This window comes from Excalfactoria chinensis, chromosome 3, assembly GCF_039878825.1.
Source record: "Excalfactoria chinensis isolate bCotChi1 chromosome 3, bCotChi1.hap2, whole genome shotgun sequence".
NCBI classification, from domain to species: Eukaryota; Metazoa; Chordata; class Aves; order Galliformes; family Phasianidae; genus Excalfactoria; species Excalfactoria chinensis.
In genome coordinates this window covers 55,642,632-55,658,777 of record NC_092827.1, presented here as the reverse complement: position 1 = coordinate 55,658,777, position 16,146 = coordinate 55,642,632, and the positions used below count along the sequence as shown (strand labels likewise).

At 42.1% G+C, this 16,146-nt stretch overlaps 1 protein-coding gene across 4 annotated transcripts in view; it reads right to left on the bottom strand.

Moving 5' to 3' along the window:
* The window catches only part of PHACTR2 (phosphatase and actin regulator 2), a 117,979-nt gene that overhangs the window by 79,332 nt on the left and 22,501 nt on the right, over nt 1-16,146 (bottom strand). Inside the window, exon 1 of one of the 4 annotated variants that reach the window (XM_072331711.1) lies at nt 13,215-13,762. The exons of 2 other annotated variants lie outside the window; for them this stretch is intronic. In XM_072331711.1, the coding sequence (XP_072187812.1) occupies nt 13,215-13,227 (13 nt within the window). In that variant the 5' untranslated portion in view covers nt 13,228-13,762. Of the gene's footprint in view, nt 1-13,214; nt 13,763-16,146 lie in introns of those variants that run through there. One more of the 4 variants, XM_072331708.1, reaches the window with a different exon arrangement.

Sequence of the window (16,146 nt, the reverse complement as noted above, 5' to 3'; positions counted from 1 at the left end):
ATGACAAAAGAAAACCTGACAACCTAGACAGATGAATTTGTCTTTAGTCTAAAACCTTGTTACTGAATTGCCAGAACGAAAGTTGAACATGACTCAGTGCATCCTTGGTGCTGTACCAGTGAATTCACTGGTGTATTTCAGCAACAGTGAGTTTTATACCTGATATACCAGAGACAAGTAGCAGACAATTATGATACTTCTGTAAGCACAGAGAGCTCACTCTTTCTTTCCCCGGCACTTTCAGCTTCTGCTGCTAGCCAAAGACAGACAAGGGGATCCCGCTGCATGAGGCACCTTCTGAGGACCAGGTGCATTCTATTAACTCTTCCTCACTTCCAAAATCAAACTTGAGATTCCTATGACTGTAATTCATAGATTTTCTAATTGCTGTTGATAATATGCCTATATCCTGCAGTATGATGCATAGATGCTGCACACACACACACAAATCATATCCCTGTTATAATGACCACCAAGCCTTCATGAAAATTCTACTACCAAAATTAGGTTACGCTCTTCTAAAGAATAAATGTATGCATGTAATTGCCAAATTACAAACATATTTGAGAAGAAAGCAAATGCCGCAGTTCCCCAGGTATAAAATCCATTATTTCCAGGTAGTTTTTCAGTTTTGAGGGTTACAGCAAAATTCCTTGTGCTCCATCTTATCTAATTTGCCCTCTTGTGTATTTTCAATCGGCCTTTTGAAAGCTGACATGGTTTCTTACATTAGAATTCAGTCTAAGCAACCAGAACACTTTTCGTGCTTCACCACTCACTGGTTATTAGTGTAATCTGCAGGAAACAACATAACAATAGAGCATTGTTTCTGAATGTGAGCAAAAGGTTAGAACAACAGCCTACGCTCACACTTGGCTTCTTGACTCCTCTTCCCTTTGAGATGAAGAAAGCAAACGTTGTGTGTAGTAATTCTGAGGCTATTTCCCTTGTGTTCAGAGTCTTTCTAACTTTCTAACTAACACTTTCTAACTATAGGAGCTCACTAGCTGTGAGGTAAGGCAAATCTCTGGCTTCCCAACAGTGCAGTACTTGAGTACCTCCCAGCACCCAGCAGACAGATCTGCTACAGTCATATCCTCAAAGCTACCCGGATAGCTGTGTGAGAAATTATTCCCCCTCAGAGAAGTGTAGCTAGACCCACTGACACTTGGTTTCACAGCCCTCAGCCCCCTTCTTTACCACTGTCTAAACACAGGGCACCAGAATTACCTGCATAGTGAAGCTTTCCTCCTTGGTATTAATATGTCCATTTAGGGGAACCACCACAGCTGCCTGAACCATAGTAGTGCCTTATTAGCGCCTGCACCACTGGATCAATGGCATTGCTTAAACACATTCTTGGAGAGCAGCCTGAAGACAGCATTTCTTGAGGAGCCTGCCTCCTTTCAGGTGATACTGAGCTTACCAAAAGAATGTGGGTTTGGGGGAAAAAGCCTGTCATTAATGAATCTCACCCTCTCTTGCAGGGGTCTCCTTTCCCTAGATAGAAGATAAAACCATACCATGTGTGTAAAACAGCAGTACCAGATCAAAGAAGTGATTCCTTGCAGTGAGAGGAGCGGCGCCAGCAGTTTGCCTCCCAAGCTGCCAGACTCAGGCAGTGAGCCCTTCCTATGGGGCAAAAGAGCAAAGTGATTTTTACCCATGGCCCTCACTGCAGCCCTGTTCCAACTGCACTGACAGGCTGACAGCAACCCTGAGAAATGCGGATGTTGCCCGATTTCAGACACTGGAAAAACTCCAAAATCTGCCCTCTGTTGGAGCAAGTGGTGATAATTGGTTTAATTGGTTCTGGCTTACACCCATCAGCCCCATTCGTTAGTACTCAGGCATAAAAGTAACATGAGTTAATGTGCTGCACAAGAACCCTGGCCAGTGCTGGCTCTGTGATCATGAGAAAGAATTGAGCATCTTTCATTTAACTACACGTGCACTGCAAGACACACGTGCACTGCAAGACACTGTAATGGGCACTATTTCAAGAAGCCTTTCTCATGCTGAGGAAGTAGCCAAGACTCTGTATGTCTCAGTATTACCATACTGTTGTGACCAACAGCCAGCAATTAAGGCAGATGTGGGTAGCTCCACTGGAAACAGGGGCTTTATTAAAACTGGAAGGAGGAATTACGAGCTTTGATTAGGAAGCATCCTTCTTGAGGCCTTCTAATAGCTGGGGCCCCTGACTTCCAGCCTTTTTAGCTGTCCATTGGCTGTAACTTCTGAAATGTTGTTTTTTCCCTGACGGTCATCAACAGTTACCTTCCTTATTCTAATCTGAATCAGCCATTACCAGTATTTCTATTATATATATATGTCACAATTTTCTGACGACTTATATCTACAGGCAGATCTTGGTGATATTTAGTCATAGAAGGGAAAGAAAAGGTCCAAACAAATGATTTTTGGTAAGAAACAGCATTGACTCAATTTTGTGTGGGGGGGGTTGTTTTTTGTTTTGTTTTTTGCTTGTTTACTTTTTGCAATACTATGAAACTGACAGAGATGCAAAGGGATTTTAGAGTGAGGTGCAAAGAAGGTTCAGAATATTAAGAAATTTGTTTTGGTTAGTCTTTCACAGTGACATCAGTTTCTGAGTTCTGAAGCTTTCCTGCATCTTCTCAAGATTTTCAGGTTTCAAACAAGATGTGGGACACCAGAAGTTACAGCTTCCCAGGAGCTCAAACCGGAGTCAGATGCTTTCAGTGTTGCAAATTCATTTTAAGAGTTCATTAGCTCCCTGGGACACAGCTCATCAGCTGACCGTTTGCTCTCAGCTTAATGGCACGTATTATGCAAGTACCTTTCAAAACTGCTGCTCTCGATGCTGAGCCTCTCGATCTGTAACTATGACCTAATTATTTCCCACACTGATTATATAGCTTTTCATCTATTCACATGAAATGCATTGGTTCTCACCTAAAAATAGTTTTATATTTTCTTGCCAGCCATCGCTAGTAGCAGCACACAGAACAGAGCAGAGAACCAGTTCTTGCTGGATGCCTGCTGAATCACACCGGACGTGTGACAGTGATCCCTAAAATGCATGAAGCTTAGCATTTAGGTACATGAGGTACATTTAGGTAAATGAGTACATTTGATACATAACATACTGATTATGTATCATGTTAGCATCTACATGGCAGACTGAAGCCAAACAACTCATAATGTAGCTAGTTAGCTCTATGAAAGAATTTCCCCAGACCTGTTTTTCCTAAAACCCATGTTAATGGGAGTTACTTGTATTCGGTCCTTTCATTGTTTCTGGCTTAGTCCCTGTATCTTCTGTTCCATATTTTTGCTCAAGATGGATGTCAGACTCACCAGCTAATGATTACCTGTGTACTTCACTTACTGCTTTTAAAAGATGTTATAACAGATTAATAATCATTTGTATAAAAGCATGCAGCTGTCTCACAAGAGCGATGAGACCTGTCTTTGATAATGTTTTCCCAGCCACAGCGATATATGAACATGTCTTGCAGCAGGTTGGGACCCTTCTACTTCTCTTTCCTGCTTGCATTCCTCCTGCACATACAGGGAAGGCCGATCCAGCCCATCTCCAAAAACAGCCCTAAGCAATGCTGGCTTTTCACAGGCTCTGTGTGGTGGCTAAGCATCAGCCTTGCAGATTGCTGCCTTGTTTTGCTTGGGAAGCAGTTTTGCTCCCATCCATTTGCAATGCCTTCTGTACTCCACAAAGCATGGGATGCAGTTATGTGCAAATATGGCAAAGAGATAGCTTGTTCTATAAATGAGCAAGTAACGGTTTCATTTAAAGTAGTGGTCACTTAAATTGGAGGAAAGAATTAGGAGCAAAGTGGATATGCTTCTTAAAGATGGCAAAATCTTGGACTAGTCATCTTTGACACAGCAGAATCCAAAATAACCTACAGACCACTGCCCAGCTGTGGGGAGTAGCTTGGTACCAGCTAGGAAGAACATTCAGTTTCTGAGCACTCATGTCGAGCCAAGTGTGATCAGAAAGGTGACCAGAAGGAAAGTTACACATTATGTGAAAATATTCTCTGCTTTTTCTCTGCTGAGAAGAAGCCCAGTTGCCACAAGTTAAGTTTTCTCTTAGAAAATTTGTTCACTGTTTGTTTCAAGAAACCAAATCAGTCACACAGCTCCATCTGCACTGTGCTGAGAAGTTTATTTTTGCTGCTTTCTCAGGAAAGCACACATCAGCTGTCTTTCCAAACAGCAACAACCCCTTTTCTCCATTGGCAATCTGACCTACTACTCGAGGTGCTCTTTGCTGACCTGAAAAAAAAAAAGCTCAAAGGCAAAGCAAAGCAGATCACTGACAAGAGGAAACGATGCCACAAACTCATGATTCAATGCCGGTCAAAGGAGTGATGCTTATGCTTGCCAGGTGAACCTGGTGTTCACCTCAAAGGCAGTCATCTGAAATGGCCGCACACCCTGTCTGAATCCAGAAGAGGTGCACTGACTTTAATGTTTGGGAGTGATCTGCACTAACTAAAGCTGAATTTGCTGTCAAGCTTTTAAATGTGAACCAGAAAATAAGAAAAAAAACAAACAAACAAAAAAACAAATAAAGCAACAATATCTAGCTGTGATTGCAAGTGGCAACGAGGGAGCTTATCTCAGATCAATCTTACCTCAGCTGAGTTTTTCATGTCACTGAAATAGCAAGCCATTGCGTCAGGTAGTCAACAGCATCACAATGGGTAACAGGATGCAGCCTTTACCAAAGCACGCGCAGCAGTACTAACGTAACAGAAAAACACTACTCTCAGAAAAAAGTTCTTTTAAACAACAGGCATGCAGTCTGCCCCCTCAATGCAGCACCATATCATTAGCTCATTCACCCGTAGCGCAGAAAAAATGAGCAACGCGGGCAGCCAACAGAGAGAGGAAGAGGTCCCACTACAACCTCTTATTGCTCTGTGGGAGAAGGGAACATTTTTAGGTGGGAAGGATGCAGGCTATTTTTGCTCCTAAAATAAGATTCTAAACTGAGTTGAGCAGTCTGCCTACTTTGCCAATACAATTCCTGACCAATCAGAAGGCAAGTTTCCTGAGCTGAAGGATGAGGGAACATGCACAGCGCCTACAGAACACAATAGACTGAAGAGGTGATAGGAATGTGTGAACATCCAGAGCTCTGCATACAACTACTGTGATATGCATGTTGAGTTTTCAGCACCCAGAGCTAAAACAATGAATGTTAATAGATGTTCTCTTGAAGTAGAAGACAATAAAACATTTTAATGTTCATCACCCTCAGATACTGCTGGCATTGCAAAGTAAGCTGCTCACCTTGATAGACTCCAAAATCTTGCCCAAGGGTTCACCACAGTTAATTTGGCCTTATTGCCCCCATGTGTAGGTGAGAATGTATTTTTCTCATTATTTACATGGTCTAACCTTACAAATGACCACAACACTTTCAAGAGGCACTATGCAGACTTATCCTGCTTCTGACAGGTACTGGCACCCCCAATGCGATGAGCATGATGGGGTTGTGCTGTGACTGATTACTCTGTGGGTTTGGAATAATGCCTGCTGGACAAAAGGGACTGTGCAGTGTGAACACACCAGTGTGCTTGGAACTAGCTGCAGAAGCTGAAGCCCTGACGCAGGGCATGCATGGTCTTCGTGATGTACTGAAGGAGATAAAGATAGTGCTGTGCTCTGTAGGAAAAGTAGGAAAGCTGGGCCCTGCTATTGATGACACCCCTTCCATCTTTAAGGACCAAACCACTCCTGCTCCTGAATTCTGTGCTGTGGTAAGACAGTGGCACAGATGCCCAGAGAAGCTGTGGGTGCCCTATACCTGGTGGCACTCAAGGCCAGGCTGGTTGAGGCCCTGGGCAGCCTGAGCTGGTGGGGGGCAGCCCTGTCCATGGCAGGGGTTGGGGCTGGGTGAGCTTTAAGGTGCCTTCTAACCTAAATCATTCTGAGATGCTGATTCTGTTATTCCTAAAGCCACGTATGCTGAAGTATGCAGACACTTCTACCTCCTGCTGGCACCACTCAGAGCCTTCAGTTGCAGTGTAGGAAATGCATGTATATGCCTTACAGAGAACCTATCATGCATTACAATCACCATGCTAAGTAACATAAACTAAGGAAGATAAAAAATTACATTTGACAACCAGCCCATACTGTGTTCTAACTATTTCTTAATATCCCAATGTAAGGGCAGCATATCAGCCCCAGTTTTAAGTAGTCTGGCACTTACAAGTTTGTGCCATAGAACTGAACAGTTTTCAGATCCTTTATTAAAAAGTGCTGATTGTGTACTGTCTGACGAAACAGAATGTCTCCATTAGGATAATGATTTATTGTAAATATGGTACTATTAAGGCTGACTATTCTGGGTATTAAAAATGCATGGAAAAAAATCCATTTAAAAAGTGTTATGTGAGCTGTCAAAATGTATCAGTTTAATGTCTTTGTCATTTGCGTTTCTTTTTAAAATGCCAAGTGAAATTAGACCTTATCCCACCACTAGGAGTTGCCAAATTTCACTTGAAATTAAAACAGAATAATGATAGTTATTTTAATAATATCAAGTAACAAAAACAGAAACAGAAAAGAGAAGAAAAAGGAGACATAAGTACTGCAGCAACAAACAAAAAAGTTAAACTTATGTGCTATTTCTACAACACTCGTGTGCAAGAACTCCATGGGCTTCTTGCATTAACAGACCATTTCCTCTGGCAATAAGGCCACGGCAAAGCACAGCACTGTTGGACTGTGCTCTAAATGCCAACAGGCAGCCCCCAGCAACACGCATTTTCTGCTGGTTTGAAATAGCCACGTTATCTTCCATGTGGCTCCCACACAAGCCTCCACCACTAAATACCCCCCACTTTCTGGACTGCCTCAAGCACTACTGAGAAAGACAGAAGGGACTTGTGAGTCAGCAGGAGCTGCAGCGAGGACAAATCCATCCCAGCTTCGGTTCCTGTGGCAATGCCAGCTGCCATCACATTTGTGTCTGAGTTACATTCTGCAAGGCCTCTGCTAGCAAAGGTCACACCAGAGCTAAGAAGCTTACTGCCACAAGTGTCTCCTACTGCATCCGCCTCTCTGCAGAGACATGGAATGGTATTTATGACTCTCCTGGTACTATTCAGAAATGCATTTTAAAACATTTTAGCATTTAATAGGTTGTGAACTGCTAACAGCAATTTTTGATAATTGTATTACAGGAATATTGGTGCTGAGCAAACAAAGAAAAAGTAAATATTTGTCCTGGATAGTTCAGCTTCTTTTGGCCCTTCTGCCTTATTTAAAAACTAGTTGTGAATGGGGACCTGATCCTGCCCTCAAATTCATTGCTTCAGCCACGTGTTCCCAGAAACTCAGATATTCATTGCCTGGGTAGACTTTGTTTCTTCCAGCACACAAGCAGCTGACCATATCCAAAATCAACATTCTTTACTGCCTGAGAGAAGCCCTACCACTGCTACCACTGCCCCGTGACATCCTCAGGGAGAATACTTTTATACTCATTTATACTGATGTCCCCAGTATCCCTTCTGGTGCCAAGCCATGCACACAGCCAAACCCACACTGCTCCTTGGGCATGGGATAGCAACTGGGATTCCCCCAGCCCACTGCCACTCAGCAGCACTAGCGGGGGCTGCTCGCTCAGCTCTTCTCCCCCTTCCAGGTCTGCTAGATCCCTTCTGCCATAGGCGTGACTGGAGCACCATGGGGCTGCTTCGCTCAGAACTGCTTTTGCCTGCCAGGGAAGGTTGCTAGGAAATCTTACAGTCCTAAGCTACTTATTTTTATCCAGCTATACTTCGGGTCTCATAAACATTTTATGTGAAAATATTAAACATGGTTAAATAATGAGAGGGAAACACAGAAAAAGACTTTTTGGTAAAATTCCATCCAGCCTACATTTAGAGAGCCCAAAGCAATACCCCTGCAAGGCACTCCATAATTAAGGATCAAATTTCCAATCAGATTCATGGTTAGAGACAATGAACGGTGATTAAACAGCAGCAGACCAGGTCCTTATTATCAGCCACCTGCTCTTTGGTCATATGGTGCTACTTTTCCCCTGGTGGATAACTTCAGGCCCCTCCATTTGATGTCTTCTAAGTCCCTGGAGCCCAGGCTGCTTTTCTCTGTGCCAGCGCCTCTTAATACAACCTTTTCGCCTCCTGATTACCTCCTTGTGCCCTTAAAAGGATTGACTCCTGCAGCAATGGTCTGATGGTTGCAACAAGCCTGTCAGGAAACACAGCCTGCATAATCCGGGTTTCTATGCTGGTACACAATGCTTCCTTCTTCACAGTACATGGCAGTAACAATTCAGAGCTCACAACAAGGACTTTAAAAGGCATTTTGCCAAAACCCACGCAATCAGCAGATGTAAATCTGCTTCTAAAAGAAGTATATACCTGATGGGCCGATGCTTGCTAATTTATTTATTTAAACACAGTTAGAACCTAATAGAAAATAGAAATTGCATTACACCATTTCTCCAAACCAGCTGGATGGAGTTCATGGTGCTTCTTCAAAAGATGTGCTGTGGAGACTGGAATAGATGCTGAAACATGCTGTGTGCTGCCCAACCGCAGTATTTCTATCTAAAAAGTTACCTGAGAGTCATTCTAGCTAGCATGGGGGAACCATTACTAAGTTAGAAGATGCACCATCATTCCGACCATGCACAGCTTTTGCTTGATTCCAGTGTAAGTTACTGTATTCTTCCTCAGAGGCTACTTGTATACAGACTTGAAAACAAGTTGGGAACAGCAGTCCCACAGGGAAGCTTAGTGCTGATAGAAACATTTTCCACAAATGCACTGTTCCAGCTTCTGGGTAAAGGAGCACGTGTTGTATTATTCTAAAATTATATCAGGAAAAAAGTCAGCTTTCTAGGAGATGGTGACCTGTGACATACTACAGCATCTGCAGCTGAGGCCACGAATACAGACAGGAGACAAATAAAGAGATATAGTGTAGAATAAAGAACCTGATTTCTGTTGTGTATTTTATTGTCCAGGTTCAACTGTTTTGTGACCTATAGAAAACAGCACACAAACCCAATAAAAGTCAACGTGGCACCACTGATAACCGTGTTTTGCAAAGACAGTGAGTGAACTCATACCAAAATGTGGAACAGAGAAAAAGGAGGTGCTGTTGTCCTTTTGAAAAGGAATTGCTGCTGGAATTTGGAGTTGTCCTTGTGCTACTAGCAAACTTGCAGTTACACTGACACTGTTATCATTGCAAGGGTGTGTTTTTTTCCCCAATAGGTTGCCAAATTAGATAGGGAAGAAAAGGGACAATCCAGCCAAGCTTAAGCCATAGGTAGCCAAAGTATTTCAAACCCCTGTATGGGCAACAAATGAACCTTACAACATGCAATGAGACCGTTGGGAAGGCTAATTCTGCACACAGAAAAGCTGGGCTGTAGTAGAGGTGTCTGAACACAGTGAAAGCAATCCCTCAGCTTGCTCTTCCAACTACCTATGTGTTTATCTCCCTTAATTTTATTTAGGTGTGCACCTTTTACCTGAAATGCATGTAAGAGACAATAAGGTATCTTTAAGATCAAATTCTTCACCAGTATTCAGTCCTGCCAGTACTATTTTTAAAGGATGTTAACTAAGTCCTTTTGACTTAACGGAAAGACAAAAACGAGGTATTAGTTCAAATGCAAGGGACTTAGTCAGCAAACAGCTTCCTGTGTCTCCTAACCTTCCTGTGACACGTGTCACAACTGAGCACAGGCTATGGGCAACTCTACTGGTGAGAGAAGTTCACTCTGCTGCTGGATGTTTGAATATACAACTTCTATATAAACACACACAAATACATATATATAAATGTATACAACCTTGAATATACAAGACTTCTGGTTCCTTTAAAATAGATTATTTACTGGGAGGCCCAGCCATAGGGCTGGCATAATTCAGGGTAACAATTAACCACAGCTAGCTCAATACTGCTCCAATAATATTCCAAGTACAAAGAAGACACATAAATCCCAAGAAAGATGAAACAAGGCCTCTTGGTTTAGCTTGAGGGATGTGGTGTGTCTCCCCCTGCCAAAATCCTTGCCCTGGCATCTCTGTGTGGTTATGGATGACATGAGACTCTTACACTTCAAGGTGAGATGCCAGACAGGATCTCTTGCGGGAGGGACAGTGCTGACCTCCATCCTGACAGGAAATCCCCCCAAAAATATCACTTGTGAGCAAGTCTGTTTCAACAGCTCCTCTCTTCCTGCTGCACAAGTTCCTTGCCACTTTTATATTCTCTTTTGTTCCCATGAGTTATTTCCAGCCCTCCCTTTGTGTTTTAAAGCAAGTATTACTGTACCAGTGCTGCCTTTGGCCATGGGCCTTGGCCAACCTTGCATAGTGGGATGGGGCTGGGGCTGCTGCTGCCCCCCTTGCAGAGCCAGGCAGCCTCACAGCTGAATTACCTGCAGCCAAACCATCAGGAACAACCGCTGCCAACACAGGCCAAAAACACTCCCAGAACTGCCCTGACACACTGTGCATGCAGCGATGAATATTTTATTGTTATTCCAGGAAAAGCTTTTAAAAGAGCACATGAGACAACAGTGTTGTTGGGCTGTCTCAGTGGCACAAGTAACCTAGCGTTTAAATGAAAGGACTCTCTAAATGAAAACATGGTTTCTTGAAACCATGGACCCAAACAGCTGAACTATGAGAAACACTGATCTTCTTAGGTAACAGTTCTGGACAGAAAAATGGCTTTGATGATGGCACAGAATACGAGTCATGATATTTCTTCAATGCAGAGGAGTAGATGGAGTTTTGCCCAACAATTATCCATGGGCTGACTTGGAAAGTCTCTCTGGCAGCACAAGGAATGTAATAACAAAGGCCTGATTCACCAACACCGATAACCAAATTGTTATTTCTAACACTCGGCAGCTCAAGCTCACAGCTGAGCTAGGGCTCTGTGGTTCTGTGCTGCCAGAAATAGCATCTCTTTAAGAAGAATCCAGGCAGGTATCCAGTTGGTATACATTAGCATGTTTACATTTTCAATTGGCCAACTACTGCTGAACAAACTAATGAGGCAGATGGTCTTATGGTTCCAGATATCCCAGTTTTTTCTGTTTGATTACCAGCTGACGAGTGCCCAGATTTTAGCACAGGGCATTCAAAGGTGCACCCTGTGAAATGCAGGGGGCACAGCCAGACCCTCAGGGTGCCTGCTGAGCACACCCCATACTGGCATCTGGCTCTCTTTGGTTTCTATTATGGGTCAAGTGCCCTAAAAATCTCTTTGCAGATGCTTTGGGAACAGATCAGCCTTCTTACTGAGACTTATTTGCAGCAGCTGTTGGATATTCTTAACTGGTCCTCAAGTCTCCTTCCACTATTTCAGCTAAGCTCGACTGTATATAAATGGTTATATATAAAAAATAAATATAAATAAAAAAGCAGAGCATCAGTCACTGCTTCTGCAAAAAATATATATATATATATATATATATAAAACAACAACAAACATCTGGAAACTTCAGGAAAGTGGTCATTTAAGAGGTTTGAAATTAGCTGGTGTAGTTGCACAGAGGGCAAAGTTTGCTTATTCTAACTTCCAGATTTTGCAGATCACAAGAAAACTGGATTATCCGTAAGGCAAATATATATAAAAAACACAGAAATCTGCTTCTACGGTTTTCAGATACCAGCTTCCCCATGCACCCCCCCAAAAAACTGGCCTTTAAAATGAACATGACTCATTCCGGAGCAGATTCTTATAGCTGGATTAAAGTAATAGCTCTGTCAAGACTTCAATAGCATTAGTTGCTGATGCTGGAGAGTTTAAAAACCTGGAGGGTTTAGCTGTTCAGAGCATCTCTTGCCCACAGGCACTTTGTGCTGGAGGAGTCCTTTTCCTCCAACTGGAAAATTCTGTCTCGTCACAGAATACCAAACAGATGCCATTAGCATTTATTAGGTTAAGTCTTGTCAGAAGGTTGCACCAAGCATAAGAAGTATTTATAATCTTACTTATGTCACAGAAATGTTCATCATACCAGGAACAGGTCAGCTTTTAAGTTCACAGGTACCAGTAATGTAATCTTCCATGACACCAACATTTTAATTTCTGGAAAAAGTGAGCTGGCTTCTTTTTTTCTGTCTTGGGTTTTATATAAATAAGAGCAGGAGCTCGTCTGTCATGGAAGTTGACTGCAATACACCTGAGGTGAAATTGACCCGGACAGTTTAGCAGGCACAAGCAGGAGTTTCGCTATGATTATCTGAAAAATAACCATAAAGCTACAAAAATAAGCTTTCTTTAATATATCCATCCCAGAAATCTACCATAAATCATTTCTTTTTCATACATTGTGAAGGTGAACCTCACTTTAAAGGTTAATATCAGACAAACCTGATGATTTGAGAATGTTTTAAAGGGCACCGAGTCTACCATAAATTCTGTATGCCACTGTGAATTGTACTTGCCTCAATAAATAAGTGCGACACTGAAATGTTCCGCTTTCACAGCAGTCAAAGTAACATGCAAAATACTCATCACAGAAAGCACTTTTTGCAATGCTTCGGGATACAAGGTAAAGCTAAAGGAAAACGCAGATAAACCATTTCATTACATGTGCAGTGTTGGTATTGCGTGCACCCCTCAGAAACCACGCAGTGTATTATTTGGCATGAAACTGCACAATCTAAAGTTGGAATATCACAGAAAACATTAAAAAAGTGCAAATGTATGCAGAATTTTCTGTTCTAAATAGAAGAGAGAGGAAACAGAGAGAATAGAAGAAGCTTTAAACAATACTGCATATATGAGAAATACATTTTTGGTTAGCTTCAGCAGTTACCTCCACACACACCTATTGCAATCTGTGAAAGATATTTCCCCATTTGACCCTATGCATTTTCCCTTCCTTCCACATCTCCTGCATACAGCTTCCGAAACAAAACCAAAATCCTTGAAAAGGCAGATCCTACATTACAGTTTTGGCTCATATTTCAAGGAAACACCGGCTTAAAACAGAAAAGCTGACAGTCAAAGGGTTAAAAACTTAAGTGTGTCACATTTTACACACAGAAATTCGCTCTAATAAGGGACATTGAAACAGAAGGATCTGCAAAGGCTAAAGAAATACATCTCATGCAGTGAGTGAGACAGAAGACAAACGAACCCTGCAGCTTCGCTAAGAAGAAGATCTGTTTTATTTCACTTACCAGCATTATCCATTTTCCCCCCTCGGCATTCAAAAAAACAGAGTTGCCCAGAAAAGCAGCCGGCACGGTCTCCCTCTCGCTAATGAAGCTGGCTTGCCCTTCTCCTGGTTATTAGACCTTGCTGGCAGTCAGAGCATACTTCATGCACTGACTGCAGTAGACATCACCAGGAAATTTATATCTCCAAGGATGACAAACAGCCATTAGCTCCATTATAGGCTGATTAAGATTGTGCGAGCCTATCAAGTAGATACTTAAATCCCCCAGGGTTTTACCTCTTCAGGGAGAAAACAAAAGAACTCCAAGCCTATAATACTGAATATATGCTTCCGAAAAGTAAAAGCAACACTAATGAGGATGTGTTCAATGGGTAAGGAAACAAAACTTTAAATAAAAAAGGGATATGATTACAAAGCAAAGGGCTATGATTTTTCAGTGACGCAACAGAAAAGTTTAAAGGAAATAAGGGGGAAGGAACCTACAGCTGAGAAGCATTAGGTTAGAGTACAATCTGCAGCCCTCAGCTTTGACTGTGCCTTAAATCCTACAAGTTATGCACCTGATGTTCCCCCGCTGTCTGTGAGAAACACAGCAGATGCCAATTATTAATTGGCTCGAGGCATCCATGGTTATACTTTCATAGCTAAACGTGAGGAAAGAGTGAAAAGTAACAACAGGGTTTTACTTCTTTCAGTGTTAAAGTAACAGCACACTGGCTGCTGCAGAGACTAGGCTCAATGAAATCTGAATGACATATGCTGAGTTTAACGGGTATCGCTTCTAAACCTTCAACACCATGCAAGTCTCTGATGGATAGAATTTTCCCCCATAGAAATAAACAAACAAAACCAGAATAGACTTCTAAACATTTCTCCTCCCTGCACTCCCAGAGTTTTCTCCCTATAAAATGAACACATATATATATGTGTATATATGTATATATATATGTTTCCAATAAACAGTCTCTTCCCTGGCAGCAGAGAGCGAAGGGAACAAGTATCTGGAGGGTACCAGGAAATGTGTGTTCCAATCCCATTTAGTCACTGATTTTATATGTAACCCTAAACGGAGCATTCTGTGCTACAGTGTTTGCTCAGTAGTGAAAGGGAGACCATTATCCACACTGAATTTGGCAAAGTACTTTGGTGAAACAGAATGTCACAAAGCACTAACGCTACATAAATGTCACAGTGTCCTCACAATATTTCTCCTTCCTTTAAATAATTCACTGGGTACTCCAATTCTCTCCACTGCGATGGAAAAGAAATACACATTTTTTATCTGTACCATGTTGACATGAAACCCCTCAGCCTAGAGCTGCATCACATGAACAACAAAATACATCTTCCATTCATCAACTCTTCACTGCCCCTCTGATCTTATTTGTCCTTTTTAAATGTTCAAAGAGAAGACAGTTTCAGCCCTGATCTATTTACACTGATAAAGAAGTGGAGAGAATCAATGGCTGAGAGCTAAAGTCATCAGCAAGAATGGAGAATATCTAGGGCGCAGTGGATGTATTCCACATTACAGAAAGGAAGCGCTTGGAGGGCTAAGGAGAGAATAAAGACTAGAAATCTGTCACACTTCATATTAAGGTTCTATTTATAAGTGGCTTATAAAGAGCTTATAAAGAAAAAATAGAAGCTGTCATGAGCATGTTGCATTTACTCTGTATTTCAGATAGCTGAAACAACATCAGTGCAAGAGGTTAAAAATGACCAATAAGGAACTTGTTTGCCTGCCTTACCATAGATCTGTTAGTAACAGTTGATTAATGTGACAACTGAAGTTATCGGTTTATGTGCATCTGATAAAATCTAGGAGCACTAACCTGGAGGAGACAAGGTGGGCATCTGATAGGTGAGCCATCAGATACCTGCCCAGTTCTCAGAAGGGCAGAAAGGCATAAATGAATCTTAAATCCTAGTAAGTATGACAAAGCTTTGTGCTGGCTAAAGCTAAGAGGAGTTGGGTTTGAATCCAATCTGTGTGCTTTGAGTTTCACTTGGACTAAGCACTTGAGTTAGCCACCAGGAAATGATGCAGCTGGAGGAAACCAGTCCCAAGCCTCGTGGCTGGGGACACAGATGGGTAACAGCCTATGCCCAGGAACCCAAGGGACATGCAGAGATCCTCTGACCCAAGGCAAAAGAAGAGCTCCAGGCAGTGTTTGTTTGCATGTGGCAAGCAGGGTAAGTACCATGGCTGAGCCCCACTCACCTGCATGGCATCCCTACAGGGCGCTGGTCTCCAGCCACATGGAGGAGGAGACCTATGGGTGCACACCACAGCCCCCTTCCTGCCCACACACAAGCTTTCTGATAAAGAAGCCCTAGAAGATGACAATGCATGCCCAGGGCCCATCTTTACGTGCAATTCAGATATAGCCACAGCCTTGGGTCAGCTGAGATTCATGACTGTAAGGCGCTAACTAAAACTGTGGAAGTCTGAGTTGCAACAGCTTGATAAGCAATGAATTCAGGTGCTTCATCAGGGCTGTGTGACAAGTAATCATTTATTAACTCTTGAAAGCTAACTATAAATGGAAAATTAATATGATATGTGACCTATATCTCCACAGTCTGAACAGAAAATATCTCACCAGGAAGCTTCCAAAAAAAGAAAGCTTCAGAAAATACATGACTTTTTTTTTTTTTTTTTTTTTTTTTTTTTTTTTTTTTTTTTTCTTGTAGGCAATTAGATTATTGCACAGGAATTAACAATTGTGTATGATCATATGCATTAATACCAGATCAAAACCACATCATCCTGACCGCACACGGGCAAAGGAAATGTATGGGTTGCAAGTGATATTTAAAAGGTAAATATTTGTATATTCCAGACATAAAATTATCTGACCTTTAAGTACAGAGCAACCACATCACAATCTATAGTTGTACGATGCCACAGCGTCTCAGTCTTCCTAAGG